The 23591-nt window shown below is 38.0% G+C and overlaps 1 protein-coding gene and 1 pseudogene across 2 annotated transcripts in view; one reads left to right on the top strand and one right to left on the bottom strand.

Moving 5' to 3' along the window:
• NUP205 (nucleoporin 205) overlaps positions 1-23591 on the bottom strand; it is an 81609-nt gene that overhangs the window by 17581 nt on the left and 40437 nt on the right. The window contains exons 24-35 of the mRNA XM_081244787.1: positions 19733-19882; positions 19092-19163; positions 18573-18730; positions 17974-18054; positions 16994-17185; positions 16223-16490; positions 16032-16130; positions 8058-8206; positions 6936-7127; positions 5704-5825; positions 4034-4172; positions 1878-2004 (exon numbers count right to left, since the gene is read on the bottom strand). Of these exons, the coding sequence (XP_081100913.1) occupies positions 1878-2004; positions 4034-4172; positions 5704-5825; positions 6936-7127; positions 8058-8206; positions 16032-16130; positions 16223-16490; positions 16994-17185; positions 17974-18054; positions 18573-18730; positions 19092-19163; positions 19733-19882 (1749 nt within the window). The remainder of the gene's footprint in view (positions 1-1877; positions 2005-4033; positions 4173-5703; positions 5826-6935; positions 7128-8057; positions 8207-16031; positions 16131-16222; positions 16491-16993; positions 17186-17973; positions 18055-18572; positions 18731-19091; positions 19164-19732; positions 19883-23591) is intronic.
• Positions 20190-21719, top strand: LOC308622346 (ras-related C3 botulinum toxin substrate 1-like; annotated as a pseudogene). Its single transcript has one exon. The product of its transcript is annotated as a ras-related C3 botulinum toxin substrate 1-like (transcript).

Raw genomic sequence — 23591 nt, 5'->3', positions numbered from 1 at the left:
AAGAAGGGTGGCCTGTCTTGGTTATCATCTCAGGACACTGGAATGAAGTGGGGAAATGAACATAATAAGCACACAGGACTAAGACACTCCAAGGCTGGGTGAAGTTGACCCTGGGATCTCCTCAGAATGAGCACAGGCTCTAAGTACCGTAATATGCACTGCACTCCGCCCTGCCAAACTCTCTCCTCCCAACACAAAGGGCTCAGGCACTGAGGCATGCCCAGAGAGGAAAAAATATTGCGGGTGTTGGGGCAGAATCAGAAGTTGGCCTCAGACTTCTCCACAGCAATATAAAGACGGAGGTAGTATAGGCTAGTAGTTAAGCACACAGACTCAGAAGCCACACTGCATGAAAAACCCTACAGTATTATTTGTGTGACTTTGGACAAGTTAACCTCTCTGTGCCTCAGTTTCCTCATTTGTAAAAAATATGACATTATTATTAATAGTAGGCCATGCTGTCATTCAAGAATAAAGGCAACCTTTAGATATTTGTAAACATTAGAGCATTCAGGGAAGATTATATACTTTTTCTTAGGGGAGGGGACCTCAATATGAATTAAAAACACCAAGAGATAAATCAAAAGAAAGAACTCAGAAATGGTGAAGCTATAGGAGGAAAAAAAAGAATTGGTGTTTTTCTGTGAATCCATGTAAATATACAAGTAAAACTAAATAGCTGAAGTTATTATGGTTGCAGGGCTGAATATAAATAATATTTACTCAACAAAGTAAAAATAATACAAGCAAACAACATGAGCGTGGAAGAAGAATTGTAAAATAACTCATTACTTCATCTTTCACATCAGGAGTTAGTTGATTCTCTCTAAAAAAAATTTTTTTTTTTTTTGCGATACGTGGGCCTCTCACTGTTGTGGCCTCTCCCGTTGCGGAGCACAGGCTCCGGACGCGCAGGCTCAGCGGCCATGGCTCACGGGCCCAGCCGCTCCGTGGCATGTGGGATCTTCCCGGACCGGGGCACGAACCCGTGTCCCCTGCATCGGCAGGCGGACTCTCAACCACTGCGCCACCAGGGAAGCCCCCTGTCTAAAATTTATATGTAGTAAAAAAAAACTTTTTTAATGACCAAAATATCTTAGTAATTTAGCATAATCTTTTTTTCTTCTTAATCATAGTGATCTTTTAAGAACTAATATCTCTTGTACACTTGTAGTAAAGAAACATTTGTCTGGAATTCATCAATGTCTTCAGTTTCTCTTCAATTAGTTTTTCATCTGTAAAGTTCACGTAAAATTAAATAGTTGTTTTCTAAAACTGAATGTAAAAGGTATCCCATTCTCGTAAATTACCTCTGTATGTCTGTTTCTCTCCACCGCCCCTCCCCCCACCAATACATACATATACATAGAGCAATGTTTGAAAAGCTACTTATCAATGTTAACATTTGATAATTTCTAGATAGTGGGATTTGAGTGTTAATTATTTTCTTGAACTTTCTGAATTTTTTACACTGACCATATATCACTTTTATAAACATATTACTTCAAATAAATGCAGTTAAGGGGACTTCCCTGGTGGTCTAGTGGTTAAAAATCCACCTTCCGATGCAGGGGACGCTGCTTCAGTCCCTGGTCGGGGAACTAAGATCCCACATGCCGCGGGGCAACTAAGCCCGCGTGCTGCAGCAGAGGATCCCACATACCGCAACAAAGATCCTGTGTGCCACGACTAAGACCCGACGCAGCCAAAAGTAAAATAAATAACTAAATAAATATTTTTTAAAAAGGCAGTTAACTCTGTTAGTTCCAATCACAAATAAGTCATATATACCTGCAAAGTAATAATAACCTCATTCTATTAAGTGTATGTCAGTCTGTAAAGCACTGGTAAAAATCCATTCAACATAATCAACTCACCAGGAAGTGCTGCTTTACTTATAATTCCTGTCAGCAGAGCCAATTCCTGCAAAGACCCAGCACTAACATCCTGACAGCGCAAGATTGCTTGTATGGTATCAGAATGAGAAATGAGAAACTGCAACACCTAAGATGAAGAAAAGGAGGGGAAATGGAAAAACAGAGGTGGAAGAGTAGAAAATTGTATTATAAATTTATATCCACCTGTTTAATAACATTGAAGCAAGTAATTTAATGTAATGAATATTAGATAAGCAGTTGTCTTTTGCATTTACGTAGTTTATTTCTTCAAGAAGCAAACATCTAACTAAATTTCATAAGAAAGCTAAAGATAAGGATTATTTCAAAGTTTAGAGATTAATACACTTAGAAGCTACTATAGAAGAGTATAATATAACTTGGAACTACTGTATGAAAACTATTATTTGACCCCTATTTTTTTTTTATTTTTGTCTAAATGGAACTAGAACATGAATTTAAAATGAGTGTGTTCAAAAATGACTTACTGGGACTTCCCTGGTGACTCAGTAGTTAAGAATCCGCCTGCCAATGCAGGGGACAGAGGTTCGAGCCCTGGTCCGGGAAGATCCCACATGCCGCAGAGCGACTAAGCCCGTGCGCCACAACTACTGAGCCTGCGCTCTAGGGCCCACGAGCTACAACTACTGAGCCCACGTGCCACAACTGCTGAAGCCTATGCGCCTAAAGCCCGTGCTCTGCAACGAGAAGCCACTGCAACGAGAAGCCCCCGCTCGCCACAACTAGAGAAAGCCTGCGCGCAGCAACGAAGACACAATGCAGCCAAAAATAAATAAATAAATAAATAAATTTATTTTTAAAAAAAATGACTTACTGAATTCAAGTTTGCTCTGTGAAAGTCTGACTAGTGTGACATGGGGACAATCACATAAAAGCTTTTGTCTAACTCTCCTTTTGATATGATGAAAATAAATGAGATACAAATCTTGACCTCTAAACTCTGCCCTTTCAGCTTAGCATTTTACAGTGTACCAGTAGAGAAGACTACTCATTTTCACATTCAAACATCTTCTTAACTAGATTATAGATGCCCTGAAGGCAGGGACTACACCACAACTGGCTGAACATTTGAATCTCTCAGGAACTGTGCCCCTTTTATTTTTTAATACAGATTCCTGGCCTCCGCCCATCATTGTTGGACATGAAACTCAGTAATCTGTATTTTTTAAAGAAGCTACTCAGGTAATTCCTCTATGCTCAGTATAAGACTGGCCTTGTATCACAATCTCCCACTTCTATTAAAAAACCTTAATCTCGAGAAAGAAGAAGACTAAGTTTTTGGGTGTTAAGGAACTGACTCAAAGGCCGCATATAAAGGGGTAGAATGTCACTTAGACTAATGCAATATAAAATCAGGTAGCACACTAGAAACAGCAGCATTCTATCTTGGGAAGATACGCCTGAAGACTGATGGCAGGGAAAGCAGATAAAATCACCATAAATTATTAGGATGTGTCCTAATTCCTGAGGGTATCATAATAATAGAGCAACACAATAAAAAACTGCAGATTCTTAGTAATAAGCCTAATTAATCAGTGAAAGGTTAAATTGTATATTGTATTATTACTCTAAGAAACAAACATATTTTTGAAGATTTCACTGAAAAGCAATGAAAATAAAACTAATTTATGGTGTTTGAAGGAAAAATATTTTATTAGAAACTCACTTATTTAAATTACTCATTCTGTAACATCAATAACTCATTGATGTAACAAAAGTTACATCACAACTAAATGTGGCATCATCATATATCTTTTGTATTTTCTGCAAGGTCTAATAAAAGGAGCAGCATTCTCTAATAAATACCTGGTTAAATTACATTTTAGAAGCCAGCTTATTTCTATCACAATAACTGCTTCCTTTTGCAGAACAACAAATTTAGATCTCTTGCCTTCTATCTCACTATTCTATTAATTAGCTGTGGTGTTTCATTCAAACAAGAGTACAAAAACAGGCCAATAAAGTTCAGAGCAAAGTGCAAGGGGTCTATTTTCAATACCCAGCTCTGCCATAAACAGAACAATTAAGGTAAATTCACGTTAAGTGTTCTATGCCTAGGGCTTCTGCATTTGTAAAATAAAGATTTTGATGATCTCTACACCAAGGATTCCTCTTACCTGCCCTGCTGCCTGCAAGTGCTGGGCCATACTAGACGTGAGGATGACCTGGCACAAGCGGAGAGCTGGAAGCAGAATCTGGCGGTACCGGTCCACTGGAGTAGGGATGAACACTGGGGCATCTCTCAGGCCAAACATGCTTGATTCGCATCCAGTGAACAAGGAGAGAGCAACAGTCCAACAGTTAAAACAGTCCCCAACCATCTCCACGGCAAACAATCACAGGTGGCTAATTCAGATGTGAAGCTACTAATGAGGACACTGTATCCCAGAGGTACAGTTAGTGAAAACAGTTATCTGAATTTTTTTAAATCTTCGTAAAGAATAATTGCATTAATTTGAAAAGATGGTGCTAAAATTCCCCAAACATACTTATTCTACTCTAAATGTTCCCTTGGGCCACAGAGACTATGTGTGAGAAACAGACAGAAACAAAAGTTACTCTCCCCAAATTTCCCTCTTGTACACCCAAAGCCAAAAATGAATCTACATTGTCCATTATATAAAATAAAACAAGATTTTAAAAATTAAAATGAGATTGTAAAATCACTTGACCTTTAAGATGAGGTCTCAGAGCACTGTATTCATAAACTCTTATTTATTGTAAATATTTCTATTTAAATTTTTGAGCAAAAAAAAATGGTTGCCTGTTGAAGAGAAGAGAATGAAAGCAGAATATGGAAATAAAAAGAAATAACAGAAAGGCTTTCCAAAGACAGGCAGTAATAATGTGCCATGAACTGAGGAACACAATTTACTCAATCCTCTTCACCTAAGGTAAAAGTAACAATTCGCGTGTTTAAAACCTTAGAAAGTTATACTAAAAAAATTTTCTTTTCTAGAAGTAAAATACTTCTATAGTTAAGCCTAAAAAACTCAAACATACAATTTGGCAATGGATCTTTTGAGGAAAATTACTCAAACTGACCTAAATGTTATTTAACAGTAGGAGAGTATGCTATAGGCCCTAACAACACTGAAGCCATGTAGACAAAAAAGAAAAAATTAATATTCAAACTCAACTGAGAAATCTGCTAGAAAGTTTGAAACTTAAAATCATTTCACTTGAAGCTTTCAAATTAGCAAGCAGTTGGTAAAATGTTAAAATGAGAAAAATATAAAATACTATTCAAGTCATCAAGAAAAGAAAATCCACAACAAATTATAATTTCGTTACAATATTTTAAAAGACCAGTATAACCGAAAACATGTACTTCTACTAAACAGAACAATAAAGTTGGGAAGAAAAACGTCTAACAAAATGCTCTCCCATTTCCCTCTTACGTTACTGCTCTAAAATGGAAAGCACTAGGTCCCTACCCACTTTTACCCTTATTAGCAATTTTCATTTATTAGTTAATGGCAGGGGTATATGACCAAACAAAACCATCAAGATGAGAGTACTGCTCCAACAGAATTATAAACGGCAAAATTGTGTTTGAAATTTTTTTTTTCCTTAATAATCCTTTACTGGTAACTTTAAAAAAAGAGGCGGTGGGGGGGTGGTGAGGATGGTGGTGTGATGAATTGGGCAATTGGGATTGACGTGTATACACTGATGTGTATAAAATGGATGACTAATAAGAATCTGCTGTATAAAAAATAAATAAAATTAAATTAAAAAAATTTTAAAAACCATTAAAAAAAAAGAAATTGATATGGATGCTTACCCCTGTGGGTCCATTTCTGGGCGCATGTCATAGACTTGGCATTGTGCCAGCCTCACAATCACCCCAGACCTCAGCAGCTCTAAAGCGCCCTGTTGTATCTTGGCTACTCTTGTGAGAAATGCCTAAGAAGTTATGAAACAAAAGTCATCAGTACAGAGATCAGAGCCAAGGGTCTCACATTAAAATGAGACTTTCTCATAGCACATTTTTGATCTGTAATCATTGGTGAAGAGAAATTCTGAGCTAGCTAGGAAGGGGTATATTATACCACCTTAACCATAGGATTTTTATGAGGAGTAAATGGCACAGCGTATCTGAAGTGCTACATACGCCTTGCATGGATTAAGCATTCAACTCAATCATGATGTGGGCTTATGGAGGGCAGGGAAGATTGTTTTGCTCACAGCTGTATCTCTACTACTTAGTGCCATACCTGGCATGTAACAGATATTTAATAAATACTTGTTGAATAAATGAAGGAAGGAGGGAAAACAGAATTAATGAAGAATCTAAGACTTTAGTGCTTCTCTTTTTTTTTTTTTGCGGTACTTGGGCCTCCCACTGTTGTGGCCTCTCCCGCTGCGGAGCACAGGCTCCGGACGCGCAGGCCCAGCAGCCATGGCTCACGGGCCCAGCCGCTCCACGGCATGTGGGATCCTCCCGGACCCGGGCACGAACCCATATCCCCTGCATCAGCAGGCAGACTCTCAACCACTGCGCCACCAGGGAGGCCCTAGTGCTTCTCTTATTGTGACATTTGTGGTATTTTTAAGCAGGAGGAAACAGAAATTAAAACAGATTTGGAGGAAAAGAAATGAATTATACATACTGTACTGAAAAATCCTGTGTTTCAAGTAGAACCAGCACATCTACACTGGAATCTCAACAGGCAACTAACAGTCTGATTTTCGTTGCGGAAGGACATTTGTGCTCACTCTTCTCCTCACAGACCACTGGGTGTCATGTGGCTTTGCCACCACCAGCAATCGAAGTGAGTAAGCAGCAGTCTCAGTACCCAACTAACCCTCTCAGGACCATTTCAACTCAACTTTGGAATGCTCAGAAGATACAGTTTTAGCACATGTCCCCAAATTTAAAACTCCTTAGAAATGATTAAAGTTTGTATGATAGAAACATGCAAAATGTAGGCCACGTTAATTTTCTTTAATATATCCTTAACCCCAAGAGGAAATGACCTGTTGATCTAACTTCAAGTGAATATAAAGCCTTACCATTTTGGATTCGTAAGTATAAAGGGCTTTTAAAAGGGGAGGCTGTGGAGTGAGTAAGCTCTGCAAAGTACGGTCATCTTCTACCAGGCTGTCCACAAGCACCTTCAAATAGCCACTGTTAGAAAGATACAGAAGCCACTGCTGCTGCTTATCTACGGAGACAATCCGATCAAGTAGAGCCAGTGCCAGCATCTGACGGAAGAACAGATCAAAATCCAAAATGTGGAGATGGCTACCAAAATCAACAACAGTAACTCCCTTTATCTGGCAATGTTTAAAAGTTTTCTTACAAGGAGAATGGTTGCCTGCAATACAATTCTCTCTCTCTCTCTTTTTTTTTTTTTGAGAAAAATGTGTGTATGTATCCAGAATCTTGATTTATTAATAAAAGAAAAAATTTCAGGGTAAAGTTATATTTCTGAAACAAAACCTAACACATTAAAATAATGGCATTAAATATATTTTAGCAAAATCTAAACATTACTTGCTGGAGGAAAGGGATTTTTAAAAATAGCTCACCCCCCAATTGTAAAGTTTCACATGCTCCTTGTAGAAAACAGAAAACTATACAGAAAATACATTATCTGACAAACACAGATTACTTTGTTCTATGTCTTCCCAAATACTTTTTTTTAACATAATTGAGAGAGTACATGATTCAAATGCTATGTAATTTTCCACCAGCAGGGAATTATCTTCTCACTGTATTATCACCAGGATGACATAATATTTTAAAGATATATAAATGCAAATACTCCTTGAAAAAGCAGAGAAAGATACATTCAGTATAAAAGCTACGTATCCAGCATTCTCTTATGCCAAGATCTTGATTAACCAGCATCTCTGCTGGTTAATTTCTACCAGTGTAAGGCAAATCTCAAAATTAGCAAAAAGATTATTCTGAGGGTACAGTCTGAACTAAAGGATTCTGAACGTAAGTAAACAAAACATATGAATGAACAAAACAGAAATTCCAAATTACAGTAAATAAGAAAATTCACTAAAATATATTACAGAAAATAATTCCCAATATATAACATACATTTGAAAAGCTGATCCAGTTTATGCCTTAATAAGTCAAAACATCTATCCAATTATAATACTAAGCAGGAGTTACTATACCCTTCCAATCTCATGACCATCACAAGCATCTCGACAGACCACTTCCATGAGGGCAGCACCATAGCTCTCAATGATGGCTATGTTTTCTCGCTGTAATTTACTAAACACATCTTCAGGGGCAGTCAGCCTTTCCCACATGGTTTTCTTGGCTAAAGGGTTACAAGAGAAGAAATATAAAACACTCCAGCAAAAAGCAGTTTGGTAACTGAGTAATTACACCTCATACATGACGACAACAGAAGAATCCTTCCATTATTGCCTGCACACAAAGACCCATCAACCAATGAGTCTAGGCAGGTAAACTTTAAGAACACAATGCACTATTCCATGCATGTACACTGAGATAACAATGGTATTAGGAAAAGGATAAACTATCCTTAAAGAAATCAAAATGAATTATGAAACTCCAGGAGAAACATTCCTGTATTTATTCCACTAATCAATCTGGTTTTATCCTTTATTGAGATCTATGAGAATTTGGCTACAAAGGAGCAGGTACAAAGTAGACAAAGATCTGCTTCCAAAAAACAGATATTTTATTCTTTTATATTTTTTAATTGAAATATTTATTAAAAAGAAAAGGTATACTCATTATGAAGATCATTTAAATGAATTAAATTTAATTTAATTCAAGGAACACTGATAATTAAAGATAGGATCATATGCTTTACATAGATTCCTGTAAACCTTTTAGAAAAGTTTCATAAATACACTACATAAAGCAATAATCTGTATTTGAAACTAATCTTATGACTTTTCCCCAACTAGTACATGGTAGCAGTTTTTTTTTTTTAACATCTTTATTCGAGTATAATTGCTTTACACTGGTGTGTTAGTTGCTGCCATATAACAAAGTGAATCAGCTATACGTATACATATATCCCCATATCCCCTCCCTCTTGCGTCTCCTTCCCACCCTCCCTATCCCACCCCTCTAGGTGGTCACAAAGCATGGAGCTGATCTCCCTGTGCTATGCGGCTGCTTCCCACTAGCTAACTATTTTAGATTTAGTAGTGTATATATGTCAATGGTAGCAGTTTTTTGTTTTTTTTTGTTTTGTTTGTTTTGTTTTTTTTGCGGTATGCAGGCCTCTCACTGTTGTGGCCTCTCCCGTTGCGGGGCACAGGCTCCGGACGCGCAGGCTCAGCGGTCATGGCTCACGGGCCCAGCTGCTCCGCGGCATGTGGGATCTTCCCAGACCGGGGCACGAACCCGTGTCCCCTGCATCGGCAGGCGGACTCTCAACCACTGCGCCACCAGGGAAGCCTCAATGGTAGCAGTTTTTAAACTGAGGAAAGATTCTCAAGACAGGGTGATCAGAATGGAGGACAAAACAAAGCAGGTTTAACCAAGAAAAATAAAAGTAACACACAAGGGCTTCCCTGGTGGCGCAGTGGTTGAGAGTCCGCCTGCCGATGCAGGGGACATGGGTTCGTGCCCCGGTCTGGGAAGATCCCACATGCCACAGAGCGGCTGGGCCCGTGAGCCATGGCCGCTGAGCCTGTGCGTCCGGAGCCTGTGCTGCGCAACGGGAGAGGCCACAACAGTGAGAGTACCAAAAAAAAAAAAAAAAAAAAGTACACTCAATGTGGTCTATATTCCACTATAAAGATTGCAGCAGTCAAACCTTCAGAGTTTTAAGGATATTTTTTCCCTAAAATATCTTTACCACTACTTTGATTTTGTTTTAGTCATATTTAATTTCTAATAGTGTCAAAGCAGGGTATGAGATTATTTTCTCAACCGTGTCACTTCCTTCAGTCACCTGGTCCCATCTACTTCTATTTCACCTCCCTCCACTCTCCACCTCCACCCCAACGCTGCCGCCACACTAGCCCTCAAATTCAGCACTTCCTTCAGTCTCAGGATCTTCGCACTAGCTGTTCTTTATATTCTTCCCCAGATCTTAGCAAGGCTGCCTCCTCTTCATCATTTCAGCCTCTATCAAATATTGCTTCCTCAACTACATCCAGCTTCCCTCCTCCTCCCACCCCACACACAATATATCACAGTACTATTTTATCTTCTCCACAGTATTTATCAGATTTACTCAAATTATGTTATTTTTTAGTTTCCATGCTTGTATCTGTCTGCTCACATCGAGTGTAAGCTTATTAACAACGGATTCTGTCTTGTCTACCACTGTTTCTCCAGAATTTAGCACAGTGTCTAGCACATAGTAGAAGCTCAAATATTAATTACTGATTGATTGACAGCTTAAAGGCAAGTTTAGAAACTGCTCCAGGGATGCCACCAGATGCTCTCAGGGTGGGGTACCACGGTGGGTGGGTTTTCAGGAACCCAGCCTGAGGAGCTATGGCATCTCCTCTTCTGTTTTACGCATAGGATTGTCACAAAATTATCTGAATAAAGGCTTTGGACAAAAGTCTGAAAGCCACTACCTTATAGGTTTAACATATTTTAGCCATGAATTCCTTAGTTCAAACATTCTTATGTATATGCAACCCCACCAGAAGAGTCCAGCAAAACTATTGATTTCCTTTCTCTTCTTAACTCTTATAAAACTTGTAATTTATACTTGGGGTTGGCAAACTAAGGCTCATGGGCAAAATGTGATCTCCCACTTGTTTTTGTAAATAAAAGTTTAATGCAACATAGCATACGTCTCTGGCTTCTTTTGCACAATAATGGCAGAGTTGAGTAGTTGCACCAGAGAACATATGGCTTGCAAAGCCTGAACTAGTTATTATCTGGCCCTATACAGAAAAAGCTTGCTGGCATCTGGTCTATATCATCCAATTTAAGGCTTATTGTTTTATAAACACATATATTGCCATTTTTACTAGGATAGAAGATTTTATGGGGCTTCCCTGGTGGCGCAGTGGTTGAGAGTCCGCCTGCCGATGCAGGGGACGCGGGTTCGTGCCCCGGTTCGGGAGGATCCCACGTGCCGCGGAGCGGCTGGGCCCGTGAGCCATGGCCGCTGGGCCTGTGCGTCCGGAGCCTGTGCTCCGCAACGGGAGAGGCCACAGCAGTGAGAGGCCCGCGTACTGCAAAAAAAAAAAAAAAAAAAAAAAAAAAAGATTTTATGAAAGCAAGAACCCAATTAATATTTCCTGCTTCCTGGAACAACTAAAAATAATCAACCACCAAATGATTACTGATTTTTGTTTGAATTGTAAAAAGGGGAAATAATCTAAATGTCCAAAAATGGGTAGGCTAAATAAATTATGGTATATCCATAAGTGGCAAAATCTATACAGGTATTAAAAATGTTACTTAATGAGGCAGGAAAAGCTGATAAAATACTAAATAGAGAGAAAACAGAAGATTTAAATCAATAAAAAAAGATGGCTGGCTATAACCAAAATGTCGTGATAGTTATCTTAGAAGGGTAAAATGTGTGACTTTTCCTTTGGTTTATTAGTATGTTCTAAATTTCCTATAATCAATATTTATTTTTAAATAAAAAAATAAAAGTAAAAATTGTTTTTTGCACAGGCTCTGGACGCGCAGGCTCAGCGGCCATGGCTCATGGGCCTAGCCGCTCCACGGCATGTGGGATCTTCCCAGACCGGGGCACGAACCCGTGTCCCCTGCATCGGCAGGCAGACTCTCAACCACTGAGCCACCAGGGAAGCCCCAAAAGATATTTTTTAAATATCTGATTATGAATTTTTAGTCAGGTTCTAAGGTTCTAGGACCTGACTCAGGTTGTAAAAAAAATAAAAGGAGTGGTGAGAAATGTACATCTAAATTCACATCAAGCATAAAGCCTGCACCCACTACACGCACATATATAGCTACAGCTGGTATTTTTATTTTTATTATTTTTATTTTTTGGTCACATCACGCAGCATGCAGGATCTTAGTTCCCCGACCAGGGATGGAACCCATGCCCTCGGCAATGAAAGTGCGGCATCCTAACCACTGGACTGCCAGGGAATTCCTGTAGCTGGTACTGTATTTTTAAGTCACTTATTGGAGTCAGATTCACAAGAACGGAGTTAACAACAGGCAAGATGCTCTATGAAATCCTTTTAGTCCCACTACTTTATGACTAAAATCAGAGGTGTACTTGTACTATAATTCTAGATCATACTAACACCTAGAACATAAAAACTGAAAATCTCATGATAGGATCCTAAAAAATTTAATAATGGCAAGAGATTATCTTTTCTAATCTCTTTTAAAAAGATGATTGGATATTATGGTTTCATAAACAAAGAACAACAGGAATATTCTTGATCAAAAGTCACAATAGCCCAGAAGAATTATGAGCAGAGCAGAAAATTCCTCATTCTTATTATAATTCCAAATTCTTATTTATAAATAAAAGATACTACCGAGTACCATTAACTTGTCAAACTTAAAAAGAAAAGCCAGTTTAGAAGAAAATAGAACATATGAGAAAAACTTATAATAAAAGTGCTTAAAATTACAACAATTTAAACAATTTTAAAATTAAAAATTCAAACTGACATCTTTCATACAGCTATATCAATCAACTATAAATTAAAGTTGAATGATAAGCTCCTAGAAAATGGAAAGTTAAAAATGAATCTGTTTTAAAAGCAATATAATCCGTTTTACTGAAATTACAACAAAACATTCAAACAGGGCTAATCTCACAGAAATAAAATTAAGGAGGATAAACTATATCCTCTACACTGAGGTGTTAGCATAACTTTATAGGTTGGCTTTATAAACTTTTATTGAAAACATTAATCTGATTAAAAATATGCTGAAAAGTATATATCTTTGTCATTATCAATCTGTTTTTAAATGTGAAATATTTTTATAATACTAGAGCTTAAGGAACAGATCAATAGAGAAATTAAGAACATAATAATTGGGGTTCATATTAAACATTTAGGCTCTGGTCAGGTTATCCACTTTTTCTTTCTAGTGGTCACTGGTGAAAAAGAGAGAGGAAAAAAAAGTGAAAAAAATGCAAAGAGAGATATTTGTGATGTCAATGGCTGTCAACTAAGCCCCAGGAATTACATATGCAAAAGCAATGTCAGATTTGAACTACACTGTTTTTAATTAAGGAAACATATAAGATCCTCCAAATAATTTTATCAAAAAAATTATTGGGTTGGCCAAAAGGTTCATTTGGGTTTTTCCGTATCATCTTACAGAAAAACCCAAATGAACTTTTGGGCCAACCCAAAATATGCTTTGGTTCCTCCCCAGATCTACTGCATTGCCAGCTCAAAGTGATAGGATCCACCCATATGGATTTTCAGAAATTTAACTCTATGCTTAAGAGACGTCTGAATTTCCTTTTCCCTAAATTGCTCATATCCTTTGCCCATTTTTCTGTTGGGTTATTGATTTGTAGATGCTCTTTATCTATTAGAAATTAGTCATTTGTGATATGAGCTACAACTACATTGCTGATACTGAACTCTAATTCTCAGATCTGTCAAAAAGAAGTAAGTCACTTAGCCTCTCTAAGTCAGATTCCTTTTATACCAAACAGGGAAAATGGCTGCCCAGTATTCAGTACATATGTTTATGTAAAAGTAAAGAAAAAGTGGTATCAAAAAATAAGTATATAAACATTAAAAATTCAGTTTTTGTTTTAAAACAACAGAAAATAGGTACACTGGCACAAAAGTATGTGCTCAATTAATATTTATTAAATTTAATATTTTTAATTTAAAAATTAAAAATACTAGTATCTAGGGAATAAAGTACTTTGCTATCTGTCTAAAACAAGTCAAAATAAGCAGTAATTATGACTAAGAAAAAAAAGCTACTTAAGGGATAAAATTGCTCTAAAAATAGATCATTTGAAAATTAAAAACAAAGGAGAGGGACTTCCCTGGTGGCACAGTGGTTAAGACTCCACACTCCCAGTGCAGGGGGCCTGGGTTTGATCTCTGGTCAGGGAACCAGATCCCACATGCATGCCATAACTAAGGAGCCGGTGAGCCACAACTAAGACCTGGAACAACCAAAATAAACAAAATAAAAATAAATAATAATAATAATAAAAAGATAACAGATTTTTTTTTTTAAAAAAGGAGAATCTTCTTTTATGGTCACACTGCTTTTACCACATCTTGATAATGACTTCTTATAAAGCACGTTGTAGAGCTCCATCTAGTGGTTAAGTGGTGATTTTTGCCAATTCAACTAAATACAATGTTAAAAAATTTTTTTTTTTTTAGTCAAGAGGAAAATGGGGGAGGTGTATTGGCGGATTATCTCTCTTAAAAAAAGTTCCTGGGCTTCCCTGGTGGCGCAGTGGTTGAGAGTCCGCCTGCCGATGCAGGGGACACGGGTTCGTGCCCCGGTCTGGGAAGATCCCACATGCCGCAGAGCGGCTGGGCCCGTGAGCCATGGCTGCTGAGCCTGCGCATCCGGAGCCTGTGCTCTGCAAGGGGAGAGGCCACAACAGTGAGAGGCCCGCCTACCGCAAAAAAAAAAAAAAAAAAAAAAAAAAAGTTCCTATTTGTTTAAAAAGTTTCTCTGAACTATTATTTTTAACGACCTTAAAAATATTTTTGTGCATTATTTATGCTGGTAGGAAATTCCTATAAATACATCATTTGGCTATTATTACATTCTAAGGGAGATATTATACAAAAATATATAGCCAGTAATGAATAATATGAGATAATCTAAGTCTTACACACAGAGTGGTTTTTAAGAATCTGTGTACAGGACTTCCCTGGTGGCGCAGTGGTTAAGAATCCGCCTGCCAATGCAGGGGACACGGGTTCGAGCCCTGGTCCGGGAAGATACCACATGCCACGGAACAACTAAACCTGTGTACCACAACTACTGAGCCTGCGCTCTAGAGCCCGCGTACCACAACTACTGAAGCCCGCGTGCCTAGAGCCCGTGCTCCGCAGTAAGAGAAGCCACCGCAATGAGAAGCCCGCACACCACGAAAAAGAGTAGCCCCCGCTTGCCGCAACTAGAGAAAGCCCACGCGCAGCAACAAAGACCCAACGCAGCCAAAAACAGACAAATAAATTTATATATAAAAAAAAAAGAATCTGTGTACAAAATAACAAATACTCATTAAGGTTCTCAGAAAGCACAAGGAGCCCATTATGAGAAGGTACTTATGACAAGTTCTTAAATAGCAGAGTAACTCTGGCAAAGAGTATTATACGCTGGTCTCCTGAATAGTTAAAAACATTTTTCACATTTGGCGATGAAAGAATCCATATTATTAACTCTTATTTAAAAATGCTAACTATATGGGAATTCTTTGGCAGTCCAGTGGTTAGGACTCCGCGCTCTCCCTGCCAAGGGCCTGGGTTCAGTCCCTGGTTGGGGAACTAAGATCCCACAGGCTGAGCAGCGCAGTCAAAAAAAAAAGAAAAAAGATAACAATAGTTTACAAAGTTGATTTATCATTGTTTTAAATACACAGATCTTTTGACCAAGAAATTCTACTCCTTGGAATTTATCCAAGAAAAACTTCACATTAGTACAAAAAGACATATGTATACTACTGATGAGAATTTAAACTGGTAGAAGGCCATTTGGTAGAATCTATTAAAATAAAAATGTGCACCCTCTTTCACATGGAAATTCCACCATGAAGTATCCTTCCTGAGAAATATATAGGCATATAAAAGAATATTTGATGCAGCTTTTTTGTGATAGTAAAAAATTAGAAACAATTTAAACACTTATGAATAAGGCAAATGGTTAAACAAATGGTACTTCTATACTATGGAATAACAGAGCTATTTTAAAAGATATGTACTGTATGTATTGTTCAATGGGACCAGAGGTGAGTGGGAGTTACAAAAATATATAAGCTAAAGTAGTATTTGAGGGTCTGTGCTTACATTACTTTTGTACTATTGTCACAATGTTAGAAAACTAAACATTCTTCCTTGACTTTAGAGCAAGCACTTTGATTCCATAAAGACTCATTTATTAAAGCTTCGCTGAGCCAAAAGATGAAAAGGTGATTTTTAAAAAAAATTTAAAGTAACCAATCTCTAAAAACAGAAAAGACAGAAATCTAATTCTACCTGCTTCTAAGGTGTCTGGTTCATCGGGTCTCTGGGCAATCTGTAAGTAATAAAGCAGTGAGCCATACAGGTGTGTCCTCACTCGCTGGAATCCGCCACCTAGGAAAATACAGTAGCGTAAAAACCTTTTTTCAAATTAAGTTAAAACAAATACAGAAGTTGTAAGTTATAGAAAATTTAGATGAAAAAACCTGTCTTCAAAATGAAGTCTAACAGTTTCTTCAATATGATATGAAGCGAAGAATCTCCAATAGACGCAAACCCCATCACTGCATTCTCTGCAGGCGGAGGTGAGGTGCAAGAGTTATCAAGCACAAAAGCATAATGAGCCTCTCCGGGTCCCAAGACTACTGGTTGCTTCTGTTCTGTGCGAACGGCTTGGCTTAGGTGAGCGGTCAGGGTGAATACAGCACCTGCTACCACTGGCATTAACTCCTGTGCTGCTTCATCATCCAGTATCTTAAAGCAGAAAGACAAATCAGAGTGAGCACCCTGCTTTCAGCTACAGTCATTAACATGTCTTATACATTTAGCTTTTCAATTACCATAAGAATATAAGAATGGAATTGTATTGTTCAAAGACAGTAGAAGCTAATACACAAAAAGAAATTTAAATAGAATGCTGGGTAACGTGTTCTTAACCAGAAGGGAGCCCTATCAGAATTCCCTAGAGGTTTTTCATGGAAATTAACATAATGGCCTCACCACCAGAGTCTCCCATTCAGTAGGTCTAGGGTAAGATGTGTCATGTAGATTTTTAAAAAGCTTCCCAGAAAATTCTGATACACACTCTGGTTGAGAACCATTACTGTACAGAGTTAATACCTTTCTCAAGGAAAGTCTTAACACTGGCATTGCACAACTCTATTTACTCCAAATGGGAAAAAAGGAGTGGCAAACTCTATGTTTAAATGATATAAATATTCTTTTGGCAGTATAAAGTAACTTATGAAGCATGTCACCTTATCATGCACATCTTGTAAAATATCACGAATAATCAGTTGTCGATCCTCTGCCTGAATGAGGTCCTGAGGGCAAGCTGTCAGTATAATTTCTACCAGCTGCCTCCATGACTCCAGAGCATGCCGTTTTGCATGAAGACACTGCAACAATTTGTTTCTTCCTACCACGTACTGAAGTATAGTGCTGATTTCCTAAAGCCGCAGAAATTGAATTGCAAGGTTAACACACAGGCAAATAACGTCTTTTAACCAACAGGTTCCTATTTTTAACACTGTCAGTTAATCTGAAAACATTTATAGAATAGTCCAGAAACCTTCCACATGCTTGCAAGTCAGCAGATAACTTTTCACATTATACTGGTAGCCAGAGCTATGAAAAATAATAAATAAGGCTGTGTGTGTGTGTGTGTGTGTGTGTGTACGCATGCGCGCGTGTGTAAGGCAGAGGGCAGAGGTGATGTGCGTGGAAATGAGTTTTTAACCCCATCTTCTTTTTTCTTGCAACTGTCTAGTTATACTACTCTGGAACACTAGAGTTCCCTAAAACCCAAGTTCAATGGCATGTTTCTTTGATGTGTCTTTTATTTCTTTGCCTCTTGCTTTGACCTCACCAACTGTGTTTCCATGAATGTGGTTCTTCCCACCTGCTCTCTTACCCGTATCTCTCCATTTGTAGTGACAAATGACTCCTTCCTCGCTGATAGGGAGCAAGTGAACTCTATTACACAATATGAAAAGGTTACAAAATCCTCAACTAGCTTAGCAGAAAGGATGTTATTTTTCCTGGCATCCAGACATTAACTTCAGTTCAGCTTTTAACAGTCACAAAGTCAAAAGCGAAAGATACCATTAAAATTTAACTTTTAAGTAGTTTACTAATAATGAACTAGAAGTCAATTCACTGTTTTGTCTTCTAACTGGCAATTTAAGTAGTTACATAGTTAAAAGGTTAAAACTAACATATACTCAACAGGGCTTACCTCCATTAGCAGAGGTCTCTGTCCTATGGCTGCCATACCCTGAAGGGCATTTACTTCGGCTACGAGAACTCTATGAAGAAGCTATATAATTGAGAAATGAGAGAAAAATAAGACCATTTCAGACACTGGTAGAACAATAACCTAGCAATTACTCTGAACTGCCCTAGACGGAAAAGTTTCAGATACCTTTATATATAATCTAATAGTGGCACTGTCCAAGTTTCTGTCAAAAACAGTATATCCCTCACATGCCGGAGAGTGATACCAAAGAGCGCCTGTGGCAGGGAAGTTAGTGGAACTGCACGGGATAGCTTCTTCCTACTAGTGAGGTGATTACCATTTACCTGGTAGAGAGTTAAATGGGTAAAACCACTCCATTGTTATAGCTGGGTAGCATGACTACTAAGAGGAAGGTGATAGGGAACCTTTTATAGAGGCAAAATTAGTGTGGCCTATTCAGTTTTCTTTCCTGACTGTTTGAAAAGTGAAAACCAGTCCAATAAACCAATATCTCTATTAGAAAATAAAAAGTTGTTTTTTCCTTAACGACTCAAAGTCTGAACCACTTGATACTGCACATGCTCTAAAGCAACGCTCACCTTGACATTGCAGACTGTCTGTCCCCGTAAATTCTTGTGTTCACAGTTAGCGATAACTTGTTCAATCTGGGCCCGATCAAAGAAATCCAATTGCAAAGGCTCGGGGATCTCCTGACTGAAGTCAATGGAGTCGAGAATACTGAGAATTTTTCGACGTACTAGAAATAATAAAAAAGTAGTTCTATTTCACTTGGGACACTGAAGAGAAGAGCTAACCACCGTACTCAGCTCACCCTCAAAGACAGCACTATGTTCAGAAAGGACAGCAGTCTGGAAATTGAAGACTGTGTTGAAATCTAAATTGGATTTTATTTCTAATACATTCATTTGCAAAAATATTGTTTTCCCATCCTATCATCTTAGTTATAAAAAAATTTTTTTTGATGACAAACAATCCTTCATATAGCTTTTCTACATCAGTTCAGAATTTGCAGATACAGGCATTAATTACCTCTTGAGATTTTATGCAATTTAATATATACATATCTACAAATTTATTACAAATTCAAAGGGTTTTACCTTTTGTAGCAGTATCAAAGTGCAGGAACCCAGAGACAGACCTATTTTCCTCTTCTATTCCTCCTTCCCCATCTGTTGGAGCATCAGTAATAATAGATCAGAAAAAGAACAACACACTCATAAAATTTATTTGGAAATAACAAACACAAGGTATTTTATTTCTATCTCACTGTTTCTAGGTCAAAGAGCCCCTTGTGAATGGATAATTAAAATGCAAAGATGATGAGGACTTATCAACAACATGCATCTAATTCTTTCCGTCTCTATGAGATGCACTTCACAATTGTAGAGAGCATAATCAGAACTCCAAAGGAGGCAGGACCCAATCATGCCAGTGAGATGATTAGAAAAGCTTATGCTTAATTTGCATGTAAAACACGTATTAGAATATCTTGGGTCATGCTGGGTCAGTGTGACAAACTCCACTGTGTATCTGTGTCTATGAATACAGCAAAATGTGAATGCTCCAAACAACAATAAAATTGCAATTATGGGTGATTTTGTGTTTTAAGGAAGAGAATTCTAAAGGCAGAAAGAGCTTGTTTGGCCTACAATCACATACTAACCATAAGATTCAGATTTGTGCTTGCATTCACACAGACCAGTCAGCAGCATAACAATACAAATGCCAACACGTTCACCTGAGTATGGTTTCACTGGCATGTCATCCAGTAGGAGGTGAAGGAGCCTCTGGGTGTGTGACCGTTGGCGATTCAGAGAAGTCACCCTTAGTTCTATCGAGGCAGTCTTCATCAGCCACGACATTTGGTTCAGCATAGATATTTCATATTCTGGAATTGAAATATGAATGTTTAGTTTCCCAGTATAATAACACAAGATCAGAACAGACCTAAAATCCATAACTCACCAGATATTTTCCCATGTAACATAGTCAATATTTTATGAAAATTGGCACCATAATAATTTATCGCTCTAGAAAATTAAAAAAGAAAAAAAACAGATGCCAAGGGAGAAAAAATAAACTAGTATATGTGTATGAAAGTTGAGCAAAAGCAACTGAAGAACAAAAGAGAATCAAGTTTCTGTCAACAGAATAATTTCACACAGACGTAGAGGATTCTGAGTCTACCATACCCGATGCAGGCCAAGTGTGTGGTGGCTGGAGACGGCGCTGTAGGTAAAGCTTGCCTCCTCATCAGTTACATGACCAATGCCTTTCCTGAAGAGTATACCCCACTGTCTTGGACAACTATTCTGCCAATGTTATGGCGGATGGAAAACTGGTGAATCTGGGCTTGTGGGATACAGGTGGACAAGATGATTATGACCTATTACATCCCCTATCCTATCCGCAAACAGATGGATTCTTAAGTTGCTTTTCTCTTGTGAGTCCTGAAAATGTTTGTGCAAAGTGGTACCCTGAAGTGTGACACCACTGTCCCAACACTCCTATCATCCTGGTGCGGACGAAACTTGATCTGAGGGATGATAAAGACACGATTGAGAAACTGCAGGAGAAGAAGCTGACACCCATCACCTACCCGCAGGCCTCGGCCATGGCCAAGGAGATCGTTGCCATCAAATGCCGGGAGTGCTCGGCGCTCACGCAGCAAGGCCTCAAGACAGTTTTTGATGAAGCTATCTGGGCAGTTCTCTGCCCACCTCCCGTCAAGCAGAGAAAGAGAAAATGCCTGCTGCTGTGAATGTCTGGGCCCCTCCTGCCTGTCCGGTCCCCCAGGACCCTTTGTACGCTTTGGTCAAACGGTGGAGACTTTGCGCTCAATGCCAAGTTTTTGTTACAGATTAGTTTTTCCATAAAACCATTTTGAACCAATCAGTAATTTCCAGGTTTTGTTTGTTTAAAGTGTAAGAGTTCAAACTTTCACATTCTATTAAAGTTTAGCCCTAAAATGACAAGCTTCCTTAAAGGCTTATTTTTCAAAGCCCCTATTCTTGCTCAGATTAAGAGTTGCCAAAATACCTTGTGAACTAAGTTGCACTGCTGGGCTAAGAACACTAACCACTAAACTGTTTAAAGACCTTTGTTTGGAAGAGACTGTAGCTTCTGAGGCAGGAGATGCAGGCACTTGCTAATGAGTTTCAGACGTGAAGAGCGGTACAGCCTCCTTCCTGAAACGTTGTCATTTAATGCATCCTGATTTACCAGCAGCCCGTGTTCACTACCTAACATTGTACTTTACATCATAATGAATGAATGTAACAGCTCAGCTCTTTGGATCAATCTTTTTGATTTCATAGTGAGACTTTTAGAAGAAATTAGTGTATTAGCTTTTGTGAGATTTTGAACAGAGCTCTTACTCCCGTGCTCCCTCCGATGAAGCATTCTGCTCTGGCCATGGGTGCACTGGGTGGAGTGTGTGGAACACTTGTGATCAGAGGATGAAGACAGTATTTTTACAAAATATGGAAATTTACACTACATTGTATATGTAATAATTAAACTATTATAAGTGTCACAGGTAAAGTTTTAAAAGGTTAATTTCTGTCAAATGCAGTAGATGATGAAGAAAGGTCAGTATCATCAGTAAGTGTTTTCTTAAGCTTTTCCTTTTCCTTAAACCTGCCTATCCCTCCTGAAATTGGGCATTTAATGCATCTTTGATCTGGTCATTCTCATAGCTGCAAACTTAGTAAGTGCTTTTCTTATAGAACTCCCCCCCCTTTTTTTTTTACAAATTTATTTATTTTATTTATTTATTTTTGGCTGCATTGGGTCTTCATTGCTGCGCGCGGGCTTTCTCTAGTTGTGGCGAGCGGGAGCTACTCTTTGTTGCGGTGCGTGGGTTTCTCATTGCAGTGGCTTCTCCCGTTGCGGAGCATGGGCTCTAGGCACGCAGGCACAGCAGTTGTGGCTTGTGGGCTCTAGAGTGCAGGCTCAGTAGTCGTGGCGCACAGGCCTTAGTTGCTCTGTGGCATGTGGGATCTTCCCAGACCAGGGCTTGAACCCGTGTCCCCTGCATTGGCAGGTGGACTCTTAACCACTGCGCCACCAGGGAAGCCCCTAGAAACCCTTCTTAATGAGCAATATGCCTCCTTGTATTATAAAATCTTTCTGAATATGCATTAGAAAATGTTTTTTGTAGATTAGTAAAAGTGCGTTCCTGTTTTCATGTTACTTTATTCAAAGCCAATAAGTGCTTTCCTTGGTCTTCTAGTAACTAGGTATAAAAATCATGTGTTGCAACTTTACAGTTTTTAAAATACTTTAGATATTCTTAAACTGTAAACCTTGCCAGATCACTGACACTGCACCTGGACTAATAACACTGACCCCCCCCACCGCTTGCCTCACTGAGTGCACACACGCTTCCTTTCTTTGCCCGATGTTCCTTGGGGTCTGTGAGGTTCTGTCAACCCTGTGCTCATGCTAACGAAGTTCTGCACAACTTACCCACTGGTAAGAATATGAGCTTGGACCTTTCAACCACTAGAACAAAATTGTTTAAGCTGACAGTTGCAGAATGGTGGAGTGTTTTTACACTGATCTTTTGCTAATGCAATTAGCAGTATGTTTTGCATGTATGACTTAATAAATCCTTGAATCATGAAAATAAAAAAGAAAACCCAAGTAATTCGCAAATATTTAACTTGTTAAAAACAAAACCACTATCATAAAATTTGATTCTTATTTCAGAAAACAAATACATTTTAAAAAACTAAAATAAATCTAAATTGCATAATTTTATGATGTCTTGAGATTATGAAGGACATTTGATCTAATATATAATTAGGACTGGGAATCCCTTATACAATAGAAGTTTTTGAATCCAATATTATTTCAATATACCTGGCTTTGAAGTCCTAAATTATGACAGTTTTATAAATAAAATTCACCAAACACTACTACTACTGCTAGCAATAATGATTACAAGCAAAGCTACATCAATTTTTAAAAAGTAGAAAGCATAATAGGCAAGATATTAATTGTTTTTTTCTAATTAGGTATTAAAAAGGGTTTCTTAAAAACCTTATAAACAAAATCTTAGGGCTAAAAATAAAATACACTTATTATGAAAATTAAGTGAAAATTTTCTGCCACTAGGTAATTCCCAACAGTCTCTCACACCATACTCTAAAAAGTAAATAGAAGCTGATAACTACTAGTAATGGAAATTCATGAAATTTGTGAGCCTAGATTTCCTGAAACATAAAGATGATGCAAAATAAACTTTAAAAAAACTCAATAAAACCACTACTGTCTGGATATAATGTGAACTCAGAAAACTTATAACTTGATCAAAAATAAAATTATATAAAATAGAATCCTATAAAACATAGGTAGCCTGGGATAACTGTGTTGATCAGGCCAATAAACTAAAGTTATAGTTTCCATCGTAATTAGTTTTCTATTTTTCATTTCAAGACCTGAATTGGTTTCAATATATACAAAAGAAACAAAAGTAAAAGAGATTTTTATGAAATAATTTCACTCAAAAAATCTAAATTTCCAAAATCTTCTTATATTTTCTTATCCCTTCAACACAATTTTAAAATTTTATTTGTTAGTAAAAGGATCAA

The sequence above is a fragment of the Mesoplodon bidens genome (genome assembly GCF_964165515.1).
Source record: "Mesoplodon bidens genome assembly, chromosome: 9".
NCBI lineage: Eukaryota > Metazoa > Chordata > Mammalia > Artiodactyla > Ziphiidae > Mesoplodon > Mesoplodon bidens.
The sequence above is the reverse complement of the archived record's forward strand: the minus strand, read 5'-3'. Positions and strand labels throughout refer to the sequence as shown.